Source organism: Acanthopagrus latus, chromosome 16 (assembly GCF_904848185.1).
Source record: "Acanthopagrus latus isolate v.2019 chromosome 16, fAcaLat1.1, whole genome shotgun sequence".
NCBI lineage: Eukaryota > Metazoa > Chordata > Actinopteri > Spariformes > Sparidae > Acanthopagrus > Acanthopagrus latus.
In genome coordinates, this window is record NC_051054.1 from 17,509,659 (window position 1) to 17,523,325 (window position 13,667).

A 13,667-nucleotide genomic window follows, 5' to 3' on the forward strand; every position below is an offset into this window, starting at 1 on the left:
AGGCAAGTGTTGTACTTTTTACTGCACTACATTAAGTTGATAAACTTAGTCTGCTTTGCAGATTACGTGCTGCATCAGAGCCAAAGCAGCCCATTTGAAAAAATTTTTTATCTCCCGTCAGATCAAAAAAAAAAAAAAAAAAAGCTGATTCCAGTAATCAGAAAAATGCTGACGATCAGATCTGATAACACCATCACTGATTACGCCGTTACTGAAAACATCTATAAGGCTAAGTCAATGCCAAGAATACAGTTTATAAATACATCTAAATGTACACTTAATTTACCTTTAATTGTACTTTTGGTGCTAAGTACATTGCATATCAGATTTACTTTATATGACTTTTGAATACTATATACAATGCTATCCAAAAGAATTTACCCTGCAAGAGAGTATTTGACGAGACAGCATTTTAGCAGTGTTATAATTAGTCACAAATGATTACACTATAGCCACACAAAAGAGAATTTTGTTTTTTGGAACAGTTGTGTTTCCTGCCAGGTGGTTTCAGGTCACTGACAAGGCTATTTGTGTCAATCACACATGTGGTTTGTGTCTGCTCTGTGGCCAGCAGACCATTCAAAGAAAAGACCCCGACCTTGGTTTTTACAAGTCAGCCCTGAAAACAGTAGACAAAATCACCCACAAAGAAAAAGACAGTATCAATCAGTGAATGACCCTCTTACAAATCAACACGTCTTTGTTGAGCAGGGGCCACAGCACGGTAACTTTGAGCCCTGGAGAGGAGACGTGAATTAAAAAGTCTCTCAGGTTCCCAACACGCTCCGAGTCTGTGCTGCCGCGTTTTCTACCTCTCAGACAACTCTGCTTTGGGCCGCATCTCTTCTCTTGTGGTGAACGGCTGCTGCTACAGAGCGTGCACTGGCAGGAAGTCAGTCCAAACATTACAGGAAGTGCACAGAGAAAATGTGCTTAGATGACTGCCACAGCATAGATTAAGTGTCACTCGCGATGAAACCACCTGAGCTCACTCTTTTTCCGTTAAAGCACATAACCTAGAGGCTGTAGAGGAGGATGAGTGAAGTAGTCTCACCTTCTTTGACATTTTGGCGGTGATGTACGCTGCAGACCCTCTTGCCGAGCTGATTGCAATAAGACAACAATAAGAGAGAACAGCGATGGTACTTTATCTGTTTCTGGTGGAACAATCTTATCAAGCACACATTCCTCATTAATCTGATGGAATAATACCGCAGATCATCTTGCTTCATCATCTTCAAGCTCACTTTTTGGAAGGCCCTGTGAGCCTAAGGGGGTATTCCTTGTTTGCCCTCAACCGCAGTTGTCACTGCTTCCAAATGTGGTTGGAAATCACATTCTGTTACGCAATCAAACTGAGATGATATCAATATGTGGAAAGTTTTCCAGCCCTCCTCCCGCCCGCCTCTTGATGCAGGTGTTGGCCTCTTTCATGTGAGCGAGAGCCGCTTTTGTTTCCCTGCAGATGTGCACTCACGTACACTCGCGTAAAGTCTTAAACAAATTCAAATACCATGCGTTTTTAAGTTCGAATAAGTTCAAAACTATGTGCTTTATTTACTCTCTGATGTCAGCTGCTGCTCGTATGATGACATGTGGTGTGATATGAGGAAAAGGTCGAGAGAAAGCATCTGCAGGGCAGAGCTGAGTGGCATGAGAAACACAAGGCTGCAATGCTTTCTTCTAAAAGCACTCGCCAAAGAGGCCCGGAGGCACAATACCTCTGTTTCTGTGCATTTTCCATATGATATTAATTTCCCTTATTGAGGTCATCACATGAGCTCATGTGTCCTGAAGTATGTGACATTATGCGCATTTCAGCAGTCATAGTTGTGCTTATACGAGGCATATTTGGTTTCCTGTTTAACTAATTATGCCCAACAATGTCTATGGTTCTGCACATCCCTGTAGGGCCCCATTCATATGTTTGGATATTACACCAGGTCGTGAATGCGCCGGGGGAGAAAAGAAAAGACTATTGTGCAGGTTGGGCTTAAGAGCGAGGGCTGGATTTGGTGGATTACATGGTGACACTTAGCCTAGATAATACTAATGGTAAATTGTGCATTAACAAATGCAAAGAACCAGTCCAAAATACCAAGTGCACATGTGATAAACATGGGTTAGGGTTGGTTTACATACTGATAAAATATCACTTACAAACAAAATAGATAAAGTTAAGTTTATTCAACATTGTCTTGTATGTACAACAGAAAATAACAACTTTACATTTTAAGGCATTTTGCTTTTACACTCATTTGTCATGTAGATACATTCATATTACAGTAGCATGATTTAGCAATCTAATAAGGCTAATTTTAGCGTTCTTTTTATATTTACAATCAACAAAAATACCTTCTTCCTATTTGTTGTTACGAGTAAGCAACATGATGAATGATTTTAACTCTCCCTCAACTGCCCACGCAGCGACAAAATACACTTGGTCACTTGTCCAGCCATATATAGTTTCCAAGCTGTGCTCTGCAGCATCTGGACATGGTAATGGAAAACAAAATGCATTAAGCATAGCTTCCTGGGTGCTGTCACTGCAGTGGTGAGGCTATGGAGATATTTTTGGATTGTGAAGACAAGGTGTAAAAATGCTGGAGTGTGACCTCCCACTTCCTTTGAGGACAAAGTTAGAGACAGTCTGCTAGATGAAGGCTTCAACAGATTCACTGAATTTACACTAAAGGGCTGGCGAACGTTTCCTTTATCCGACCGGTCCACACCAGATATGCCACCTTCGTACTTTTTCTATTTCAGTCAACTCCACAAAAAATGTACTAGTACAAGTAATGTAAAGCAGTGACTCCGTACCTTTTTCTCTTGTGAGCTGTTAAAATGGAGCATCTGAGTATCATGTCTGGAGGAGGAGGGGTTGGTGGTGATATGACAGCGAGGCCTTTCGACACGCGGTAAGCATGTTAACAATTTGTACTGCTGCCAAGTGAGAGACCACTGTTTCAGTCAGTGTTTCAACATTTGGTCTGCTGTTAGGGGAGAGACCACTGGTTGTGCTGGTGTTTTAACATCCGTAAGTGCAAAACCACTGCATATTTTTGACAAGAGACCACGGTTCAAGATAAAATTTTAGCATTTATACTGCTGCCAAGTGAGAGATAACTCTTTGAGACAGTGTTTTAACATTTGTTAGAGCGAAACCACTGGATATTTTTACGAAAAGACTTTTGCTCAAGACAGCATTTCAACATCAGTACTGCCTAAGGCGAAAGTCCACTGTTTGATAGAACGTTTCGCGAGAGACCACTGTTTGTTGATGGTGTTTTAAAAATCTGTACAATCTAACCCGCTGGATATTTTTCATGAGAGAACATTGATCCAGACAGCATTTCAGCATTTGTACAGCTGCCACGTAAGAGATCGCTGTTTCAGGTGGTGTTTTAAAATCTGTAACCGTGAAACCGCTGGATATTTTCAACAAGGTGTCTGGACATTTTCTAGTCCTATAATTGGCATTTTTGATGAAAAACCTGGATAATTTCTAGCTAATACTTGATAATTTTACTGAGAAGTCATCATAGAGCCATATAAGCCAAAACATGATCTTTCCCTGACCATAACCATAAAGTGGTTTTAGTGCCTAAATCTAACCCAACCATAAGCATAGTATCATCAAAACATGAAATTGAAAATTGAACATATAATTTGTAGTTTTGCAACACTCAAAAAGTTAAGTTTCAGAGGTTTGCAGAAATACACAGTGCCTACATTTACTCTGGCGATTCAGTTCTAATCAGCTCACGACCTCTCAGATTTGTGTCGTGATGCCTTGTCTGGGTCCTGACACCTAGGCTGGGAACGACTGGTACACAAAAATAAGACTAGCTGTCAGAAGACACTGTCCTCTATTCTGAAGTGACCCTCTTCTTTTTCTATGACAATCTCCGAGAAAATCAGCACTACTCTTCCTGTAACTGTATTGAACTTCTGTCTTGGCACATATGAAACTTCGTTTTGCACGTCACCAAATCATTGGGAATAAGATCCTGAACATAACGCCCTTTCCATATCTACATTTACAGTTCAGTCTAGTTAGTCTTCACCTAAGTACTCTAATAAACACTGCACTGTGTAAAGAACAGTTAACAGTGGCGCAGCAGATGCTCCTGCCACCAGGAGGGCATGTTTGTATTATGGGTGTGTGCCCCTGCAGGCCTGCATGCCGACGCTTCTTCATGCATGTCAGGCCAAGGTGAGAAATCAAAGGAGTCATTTTCACTTCCACCTAGGGCACCAGAACTGGCAGTCTCCCTTCGCTCTATCCTGAAACACACCTTCCTCCAAAAGAGGAAATAACCCTACTTGCCAACACAAACACATGGGAGGTGAGGGGAATGTCCTGGATGTTACACGGCTGAAGTTAGAGGTTTCAACACAGTGAGAAACGCCTGGAGTTGATGTTCATCTTGGTGAGGCCCAGGTGTTTGAGCGGGGTGGACAGAGCGAAGGCAGCCTTCATCGGGATGTCGCACAGCAGGTCCGACTCCTCGCCACACTCCTCCAGCTCGTACGTCGCATCGTCCAGCATCTCCTTGTGGCGGTCGCACACCTGCTCCACTTTCAGCCGGTGGATCTCCCCGCGCAGCCGGATCAGCTGGCGGGCCAGACGGTTGTCCTGAACCTGCATCTCCCTCTGAGGGGCGAGAGGTCAGAAGGGTTGGGGGGGGGGGGGTCACAGAGAACGTGAGCATCACTGAGAAACCAGAACATTTGTGTGGAAGCTCGCATCTGGTTTATAGTCTTTTTTTTAAAATCTTCTTATCAAGGCGTGTAAATCACTGGCATGAGTATGATACCGGCTGCGGATGAGAGCGTGAGAAAGCAGACACCACATTGTTTGACAAGCAGTTTGTCTAAGCTGTGAGGGCTGCTGGAGGTCAGTCATGCAATTCCATAAGGCAAAGATGTTTAACTACCTGAGAGGTGAAGCAGGGAGGTAGATATATTTTACACACATGTTGAAATGGGGAACTTTAGAACTATACTTTGACTCAGTGCACTTTGCAACATGATCAGAACTAAAATGATAGGACTATAGGTGGAAAATTGCGACTTGATAAAACCTGATGCAATGCATCTCTCCATGTTATATACAGGGTTATATACATGTTTTATTGTGCACTGTCCCTGTTCAAATAAAAGAAATAATAATAGTAATAATAACTCACCAGCTCTTTTCTCAGAAAGTCCAAAGCATCATCAATAGTGTCAAAGCCACAGATGTTGCGCACAACCACCTCCGAGTCGTTCCTCTGAGTCGCAGGCAGGGAAACCACTTCTCCTCCAGACTCCGGACTGTGCGCCGAATAACTCTCGATCCACGGCCGGCTCTGCACCCGCTCCTGCCACTCCAGATAGGATGGTCTGCGGGTCTGTAGCTTCAGCTTCTCTGTGAGTGCTTTCACGCTGTCCAGATCCTCGGTGTCTCCCTCGGAGGACTCGTCTCCGAACTCTTTAGAATCCATGATGAATGCGCCCCTTGAGGAATTCGCTGTCTGGATCGGCAGCTCGGCGATGAGAGCGCAACAGGTCCTCACCTCCTTTATAAGAGGCAGTGACCGCCCATCCCGCACAGGACAGGCTCACTTATACTTTGTGTTCTGTGTGTGTGTGTGTGTGTGTGTGTGTGTGTGTGTGTGTGTGTGTGTGTGTGTGTGTGTGTGTGTGTGTGTGTGTGTGCGTGTAAGGAAGGGGGATATCCAGCAAAGCCCAGGGGTCGCGCAGTCAGAGATTGTAATACAAAAAAAAAGTTGCAAACTGTGTGTTACGAATTTCAAAATAAAATCATTTTGAGACTTTGGAATCAATTATAAAGAATGAGAAATAAAGTTACACATAGGAAAATGGCCACTGTGAGTGTTTTATATATTGAAAGTCAATGTATGAAATAGAATACAATGAAAATACTCTAGTAAGCTATAAAAGCACCCTCAAAATTCGCCTCAAGTACAGTAAATATAGGCCTAGTTTTGGTTTTAATTCCACCACTGTACTACATATGAAAAGGAAATACTAAGAAAGCTTCAGCTAACCGATTATAACATTATATTGCTGCATGCACTCTTGTGCATCAGTAATGCCAAAACAATAATATGATGGTATTGCCTTTATATAATAATATACAAATTTAAATGGAGCATTCTAGCCTAAATATGATAATATAACACTTGACATGGTGCATTCTGGCCTAAGTATAATAATAAAGGGCTCTACATAGGGGATTCTAGCCTCAATATAATAATATTTGACATTAAATGGTGTGATCTTGCCTAAGTATAATAACTTAATGCTCTATATGGTGCACTATAGACTAATTATAATGACTTGATACTTCAAGTGGGGGAATTTTAGCATTAATATAAGAGTCTAATACTTTGAATTCTACATGTGTACTTTTGATGCTTACACATTTATACACTGTGGTGAAACTTGTGGCAGAAGCTTCTTCCACCGCTGCAATGAGCCACAGTAATATTGTTTGGCGAGTCGTGCTCGCGATCGACCCACTCTTTACGTTTGACTATGCCGCCATCTTGTGGTCGTCTATGATACATAATAAGCCCCACCACCACCACCACCCCACCCCCACCCTCACTCGCACAATGTCGCCTGCAGAACTTTTACCAGCGTTTTGTGACACATGTTGCTCTTTCTCAGGAAACGTCCACTTCCGCCTTCTGTCGCCTCGAGCCGTGCGTTGCCACTTCCAGAGCGGTCGCGTGCTCTGTGCTCAGCAGCCAGCTGTGTGACAGAAGGTGTAGCTGCGCTGCAGGCTGGCTGTGTTCACATGGAATAGGCTCTATTTACAGGCTCCTTATCGTCAAATAAACAGAGCGCATCTGCAGCCCTACCCAACGGCCCGACAGAGTGAGCGAGCCGGAGGAGGGAGGTTGCTTTCGCTTTCTTCTACAAGAGAGGCGAGGAAGTGATTTGAAGTGCTCTGTTGAAGTTCAGGAGCGGAAGGTGTTTTTTTTATTTATTTATTTATTTTTATGTTTGGTGATTGATGGAGTTTTCTGAGCACATCAAGACCGCCAACGTGGAGGATGTTGTCCTCCGACAGCCGCTGCACCCGCCGAGCAGAGGCACCCTGTGCATCACCGGCCACCACCTGCTCTTCTCGGACAGAGAGGAGGGCAGCTCCCGGCAGGTCCTGCTGCTCCTCAGGAGCATCGATGCCATAGAGAAAAGGTGAGGGGGGCAACTCATCCTCACTGCAATGACATATTACCTCATGATACTAAGCTATACAACAGTAGTAAATAGTCATTTTAATCCTAAATACATTTGATTCAACAAAATTCAACAGTTAGTCTGATTTGATTGCTCGAAATACAAATTACAGCACTTAACACTTACAACAAGCAAAACAAGAATACACTAATTCACACTACTAACTGTGTCAGTGTCTAATTGATGTCTAATTCCGTTATTCCTCAAATCTTTTTAACCAGTGTGGAAAACCTTTTGGCCTATTCGGGCCTCTTCTCTAATGCACGCCGTGGTGAAAGGTTGGACATCATCTGTGTTGCCATGTGTCTGTTGTGTGCTGAAATAGGAAATGTGCTAATAAAATTTCAGCAGCTCTGGTTTCTCCTTACCTTCCACACACACACACAGAAACATAAAACACGTTGTATGTCGCTTGCTACTAACAGCTTTGTCTTAGTTTGTCAGCGAGAGACACACACAGCTCAGCTGACTGGTTTCGCCTTTCTTTGCTGCTGTAAGTCAAACTTTGTGCACTGCCAGAGTCAAAGCATGAGGGGCGAGGCGGGAAGTGGGCACAGGGGCATTGTTTCTACCGTTTTGTGTGCTTGTGTGTATGCAGGATATCTGGATCCTCAGGGACAATTATCATCAAGTGTAAAGATCTGCGAGTGCTCCAGCTTGACATCCCAGGCATGGAACAGTGTCTCAACATTGCACACTCCATTGAGGTATGATATATTACACAATCATTTGATTACAAATCTGTGCTTTACATTTGATAACATTCATGACATTTCTTACAACGATCTCTCTTTCTCTTGCCACTTCTCTCTCTGTAGACCCTGTCCTGTCTGGACAGGGTGTCGGAGATGTACCCTTTCTTTTACAGACCCTCTGATCTCAGCCTGCAGGACCAGTGGGGTCTCTCATCCCCTGAAAAACACTACAGTCAAATGAAGGAGCTCGTAAGAAACTTACTAAACCCTTATAAAATAATGCACCGTGCATAAAACATACAGTCTGCACACCGAGTCACTCACAGGCAACCTTTCCTAGCAGTGATCTAACATCCACATGACAAGAAAATGCCAGCAAAACTGAATGCAGGGGTCGAGAGTCAGGATGTCCCCGTTGCTTAGCTCTCGCTTATTTTCCTGTAACTCAGGAATGTGCTGCACACAGCTTGATTTTGTGTTTAATAGAAAGACCCCTTTCCCCTGCGAATGGCATGTTGCGGTGGTGAAAGGTATGTCCTGAGGGCAGCATTGTTGAATTTGGTTTTTTTTTGTTTGTTTTTTTTCGGAACAATATTCCAAGAACATGCAGGATATATTTAGTTTTCAACAGGCTAGTCTGGCGACTTTCCTTCTCCTTGAAGAAACTGGTTGGTGCTTGCTCGCTAGTCCAGTTAATTCCTGCCACCTCCATTGGAGTTAAGTTGTTTTGTGTAAATTGTAACCATTCATTTTTCTATAAAAAAAAAATTGTATTGTGTTGTTGATGTTTGTCATACAGAGTTTACATGGAATTGTTTGACATTTGGAGAAATAAGCTTGTTCACTTTCTTGGGAAGTGTTAGATGAGAAGATCCACACCACTCGTCAGAGCTGAAAGCTGGTAAAACTTAAGCGCTGCTGGCTGATTTCAGACAAAAAGAATTTAAACTGCCAAAAATTGATAAAATAGATTAATTAATGAGCCAATCAATAAATAGGCCATTACAGACACAAAAAATAATTGACTTATGTCTTATGTGGGAACAAGGCATGTATTAACAATATATGCACCCTGATGTCAGTCAACCATAAGGCAAAGCGTTGACCCCAGGAAGGACACACTTTCAGTGACAGCCCCCTTGAACACATAGAAAACATTTAAAAAGAAAACACCAAAACAAATATATACGGGTAAATAAATAGTGGAGACATCTAAATGGAAAATAATACGGAAATAAGTAAATACAAATAGATTTAAAAATTGGCAAAATGAAATGGAAAACCTAACGAGAAGGTCAAAAAATAGCTTAATAAAGCCAAGAGACTGTATATTAAGCTTAACAGAAAGTTCAGAATCGAGACAACAGCTCGCAAAGGCCAGAAACAATCCAGATACCAACACCTCTCACTTTCCCAGCACGTTACGTGCCCAACCATCTCCTCTAGTCCTGTAGCAGTGCCTGGAGTGCCTGGAGTCTTAGTGTTATTGCCTGGAAACAGGCGGGGTCCAGACATGTCATTTTTACAGTTTCTTTTTTACTCTTTATCTGTTCAACAAATATGTCAACAGATATCATTTTGTTTGTAAATGCCATTTTTTGTTGCTTGGCAATCTTTTTTTTTTTTTTTACTTTGGCACAGGGCCGTGCTTTCTGTTTCCCTCCTCTTTCACACTTTATGCCAAATGAACCTAAGCTAAGCTGAATCTCTCCGGTCTCCTTCCTGTAGCTTCACATAGATCATACAGACTTAAAAGTGGTTTCGGTCTTCTCCACTAACTATTGGCAGAACAGCAAATAAGTGTGTTTCCTAAAATGTCAAACTGTTAATTTTTAAGCTCATATAGTTTTTTGTTTTTTTTTAAGGAATAGCTTACTCACCTTTAAAAAACAAGGTAAAATTACAGAAGAGCATTCACATGATTTAGTTTTGTCATTTTCTGATGGAATTTTTAGCATCAGGGTTAGCCTCTTTCTTCACCTATAGGAAGTGACAAATAAAAAAAAAACTGTAAGTGAGTAAAGACATGATCTGTGCAGAGGAAGGTTCACTCACCCACCTCAGTGCTGTTTCCTGTCATTTTAGTATCTGTTGACATAAAGTCGTTACAGACAAAGCGGTCGTGGAAAACAAGGCTGTGCTGTGTGCACATCACTGACAAAGCTTTACATGATTTATGTTTGTTACGTTCAAATTTTCCAAATAGTGAGTTATTGAGAGTCCAATATTTTTGATTACCCATGTGTCACTGGGGCAAGCCCTCATCGTCCTCTGTCGCTCCTGTTGGCAGCATGATAGGTGGAGGCTGAGCGCTGTGAACAGAGACTACTCGGTGTGCCCCTCGTACCCCCCAGCTGTCATCGTCCCCAAGAGCACGGATGACGAGGTGCTAAAGAAGGTGGCCAAATTCAGACAGGGAGGACGCTTCCCTGTCCTCTGCTACTACCACAGGAAGAATGGCATGGTGAGGTGCTTTTATGTATCTCCGCTGTTCGCTTACAATTCATAACTGCAGCTAAATGATCCTAATCAAATAAAAACTCTTCAGGTAATCATGCGCAGCAGTCAGCCCCTGACAGGGGCCAATAGGAAGCGCTGCAGGGAAGACGAGCAGCTCCTCCAGGCTGTGATCGAAGGCTCAGATAAAGGCTACATTATCGACACACGCTCTAGTCAGCAGGCACAGCAGGCGAGGATGACAGGTGGAGGGTTTGAGTCCAAATCGTCTTACAGCCACTGGAAGAGACTGCATAGACAGATGGAGAGGTGTGTGTGCGTTTGTAAAAAGTGTTCCATGGAAGTGGATGCTGCTCACCTTTCTATAATAAGCGTTCTGTCCCGTCAAACTCTCTGTCTTTACATGTGTGCACAGGGGTAAAGCACTGCAGGAGAGTCTAATTAAACTGGTGGAGGCTTGTGGTGACACGTCCCATAATATGGATCGTTGGCTCAGTAAGCTTGAAAACTCAAAGTGGCTGTCTCACGTCCAGACAGCTCTGTCGACTGCCGGCCTGCTGGCAGAGTGCGTGGAGAGGTAGGAACCACACATGCTGTGTGCGTCTGTGTTGGGATTGCAGTTTGTGTGCTCGGATCTTCTGCGTGTATAACTGCAAACTGTACGCAAACAACCTTTTTAGAATTTTTTTTTCTTTCACACAGGTAAAATCCGCAATTATGATGTGTGAATAGATTAATAATGATTAATTAATTGAACCTGTACACAATTTAAACACTTTTATCAGCTTGTCTACAGGGGCGGTCATGTTCTTATGTTTTAATGCACGTTAAAACATAAGAACATAAGAATAAAAAGCAAACGGAAAATATGTCAACAGCACCAGTAGAAGGGCTTCAGTAATGTTCTTAGCGTTTAAATGAATGCAGGTATGCCTTTACTTATACATGGGGAAGAACAGAAGTGTATTACTGTACTTCTGTGGGTTTCGTCCAGGGACGGTCATTCAGTTCTGGTTCACGGCTCTGAGGGGACAGACTCCACTTTGCTCATCAGCACTCTGGCTCAGCTCATCATGGACCCACGCTGCCGCACGCTGGAGGGCTTCCTGGCTCTGCTGGAGAGGGAGTGGATACAAGTGAGTGTGCTGGGTGTACGACGTGCATGTGCATGTGTGAAATCCTGGAAGATGTTTAATTTGTAAAGAAGATTTGTGAGTACAAATCTTATTTTGTAGGTGATAGAATAAAGCTCAGCGCTTAGGTTCATGCTTTTAGCACCTACCACTGTGTGACATCGCTCGAGGCAATGTGTCAGATTACATGCAGCTTCCTTTGGAGCCACAAATGCCTCCAATAGGACTTTTTATTTATTTTGCATTTTCTTTTATTTTACATATGCAGTAGTGTACTCCCTAAGACCTTTAAACACCTCTAATGTCTTTAATTGGTGGAGTTACTTAGCTAAAGAGAACAAGACTGTGTCCATCATGTGTTCTTCTCTTCAGGCAGGACACCCGTTTCAGCAGCGATGTGCCCACTTCGCCTACTCCCATGCCCGTCTCCAGCTGGAGTCCCCGGTCTTCCTGCTGCTGCTGGACTGTGTGTGGCAAGTGCTGCGTCAGTTCCCTTTGGCGCTAGGTTTCTCTGAGGCGCTGCTTCTGAGGCTGGCCACTGAGGCTTACGCATCCAACTATGGCACCTTCCTTTGCGACAGCCACCAGGAAAGGTCAGCCAAACCTCTCCGAGTGACTGGGCACTTTGAATTTTAAAGGTCGACACGGAAACCCAACGGCTTCATCTTCTCACACACTACTCTTACCTTTCCACCTGTTTCCTTCCCTGTCAGGTGTTCTCTAGGAGTGATGAAGAACACCCACTGTTTGTTCTCGGCCCTGCTGAGGCCCGGGAAGAGAGATTACTACTCTAACCCCCTGTATGAGCCCACTGAGCTTGCAATCTGGCCCTCAGTGCACCCTCAGTCCCTGCAGCTTTGGAGAGGTAAGCTTTGGCTGGCACATGTATTGTAACTTGATCTCACGTTTCTGACCTGTGGTTGGTGACAGCAGTGAAGCTCCTACAACACAGTAGCTTCAAATAAAATCACAATGCTTCTGTTCATGACATTGAGCACATTAGGCTATACAGTATAGCTCACCACTTGATTTGTGGAGCTTCAGTGCAGAGATTACTTGAAATGAAGCATTGCCCTCTTCTATTTTATAATCCCTAGTCAGTCCTATGAGTGTTGTTAACCCTCACAGGAGTTTGCGGCACTCTCGTTCATGATCACCAGCTGTGTTCGGTGAAGCGTGTTGATGTTGTCTGCCAAAATGAGCTGGAAACCATCTGCATGACCAATATTGATGTTTAAGTGAATGCTCTGCTTTATGATGCCATTGACTGCTAAATCTTCACTTCTATTAACTGTCCTGTAGAGGTTGCAAGTGATCAACAACTACCTCAGTTTTGGTGTCCAATGATGACATAACCAGTGATGGAATTAAACTAATGCAATTTGCTCAAGTACTGTAATTAATTACAATTTTGAGGTATTTTATTGATTTTATTTATTGATTATGAAGTTTTCCATTTCCCGCTACCTTATTCCACTCTACTACATATGTTTGACAACTTTAGTTACTGATTACTTTGCAGATTCAGATTATTCAGCGTTGATCGTTAGATATTGCTGCATAAGAGTGAAGCAGCATATTTTAAAAAGCAGTTGGATATAAAAAAAAAAGGAAGATACTGAACATCCGCCCGGCAGGCTGATTGTCATGCACTGTTCTAGTTCAGTGTTGTAAGTTAACCGTGTTGCTAACTTTGATGATTCTAAGTGTTGCTGCTGACTCCAGCCATGTCTGATCCTTAGGTTTTTTTCTGAGGTGGACCCCACAAGCTCGTCACCTCGAAGAGGCTCAGGAGGAAATAAGGAACATGGTCATCGAGTGGGGGAAGCTGGCACTCAGCTGAAGCCCTTTCTGTGGACACTCAGTCTGAACATGTAGAACATGTTTAAAGGAACAATGTTACCAATCTGCAGTGTGTTTTGACATCATATTTTTTTTATTTCCCAAGTCTTAATATACTACTGTGTCTTAATGTACAGTCATTTTGTATTATTTTTATAAAAAGTGTATGATTTAAAAAAGTATTTTCACATCATGTTCCAGTGTTTTAAAAAATGGATTAAGGTGTTTCATATTTTCTCCCCGTTTTGCATAATTTCAATGGAGTAATTACTTTCTGACGTAA

At 42.8% G+C, this 13,667-nt stretch overlaps 2 protein-coding genes across 4 annotated transcripts; one reads left to right on the forward strand and one right to left on the reverse strand.

Annotated features, from left to right (window-relative positions):
* Positions 1–2,168: 2,168 nt before the first annotated feature.
* fam167b (family with sequence similarity 167 member B) lies at positions 2,169–5,613 on the reverse strand. Its single transcript, XM_037072138.1, has 2 exons — positions 5,193–5,613; positions 2,169–4,657 (listed from the first exon to the last, which is right to left on the reverse strand). The coding sequence occupies exons 1-2, from the start codon at positions 5,487–5,489 to the stop codon at positions 4,394–4,396; spliced, it is 561 nt and encodes a 186-aa protein (XP_036928033.1). The 5' UTR covers positions 5,490–5,613; the 3' UTR covers positions 2,169–4,393.
* Positions 5,614–6,629: 1,016 nt separating this feature from the next.
* Positions 6,630–13,566, forward strand: zgc:154055 (uncharacterized protein LOC556036 homolog). 3 transcript variants are annotated; one of them, XM_037072134.1, is made up of 12 exons: positions 6,630–7,215; positions 7,479–7,535; positions 7,694–7,750; positions 7,856–7,964; positions 8,076–8,201; positions 10,243–10,416; positions 10,501–10,718; positions 10,825–10,986; positions 11,404–11,545; positions 11,915–12,135; positions 12,256–12,407; positions 13,285–13,566. In XM_037072134.1, exons 1-12 carry the CDS (start codon positions 7,031–7,033, stop codon positions 13,383–13,385), a joined length of 1,704 nt encoding a protein of 567 aa, XP_036928029.1. In that variant the 5' UTR covers positions 6,630–7,030; the 3' UTR covers positions 13,386–13,566. The 3 variants fall into 3 exon arrangements, with proteins under 3 accessions (XP_036928029.1, XP_036928030.1, XP_036928031.1); XM_037072135.1 differs by lacking the exon at positions 7,694–7,750; XM_037072136.1 differs by lacking the exons at positions 7,479–7,535; positions 7,694–7,750.
* The last annotated feature ends 101 nt before the right edge of the window (positions 13,567–13,667 follow it).

What these genes read in the sequence shown, in the direction of transcription:
- zgc:154055 (XM_037072134.1), top strand. Translation starts at nt 7,031, where the DNA reads ATGGAGTTTTCTGAGCACATCAAGACCGCCAACGTGGAGGATGTTGTC. An exon ending in TTTCGCCTTTCTTTGCTGCT is followed by an intron (nt 7,751 to 7,855) that starts GTAAGTCAAACT and finishes GTGTGTATGCAG; the next exon opens with GATATCTGGATCCTCAGGGA. An exon ending in CTGCATAGACAGATGGAGAG is followed by an intron (nt 10,719 to 10,824) that starts GTGTGTGTGCGT and finishes ATGTGTGCACAG; the next exon opens with GGGTAAAGCACTGCAGGAGA.
- fam167b (XM_037072138.1), bottom strand. Translation starts at nt 5,489, where the DNA reads ATGGATTCTAAAGAGTTCGGAGACGAGTCCTCCGAGGGAGACACCGAG. An exon ending in ACTTTCTGAGAAAAGAGCTG is followed by an intron (nt 4,658 to 5,192) that starts GTGAGTTATTAT and finishes CTCGCCCCTCAG; the next exon opens with AGGGAGATGCAGGTTCAGGA.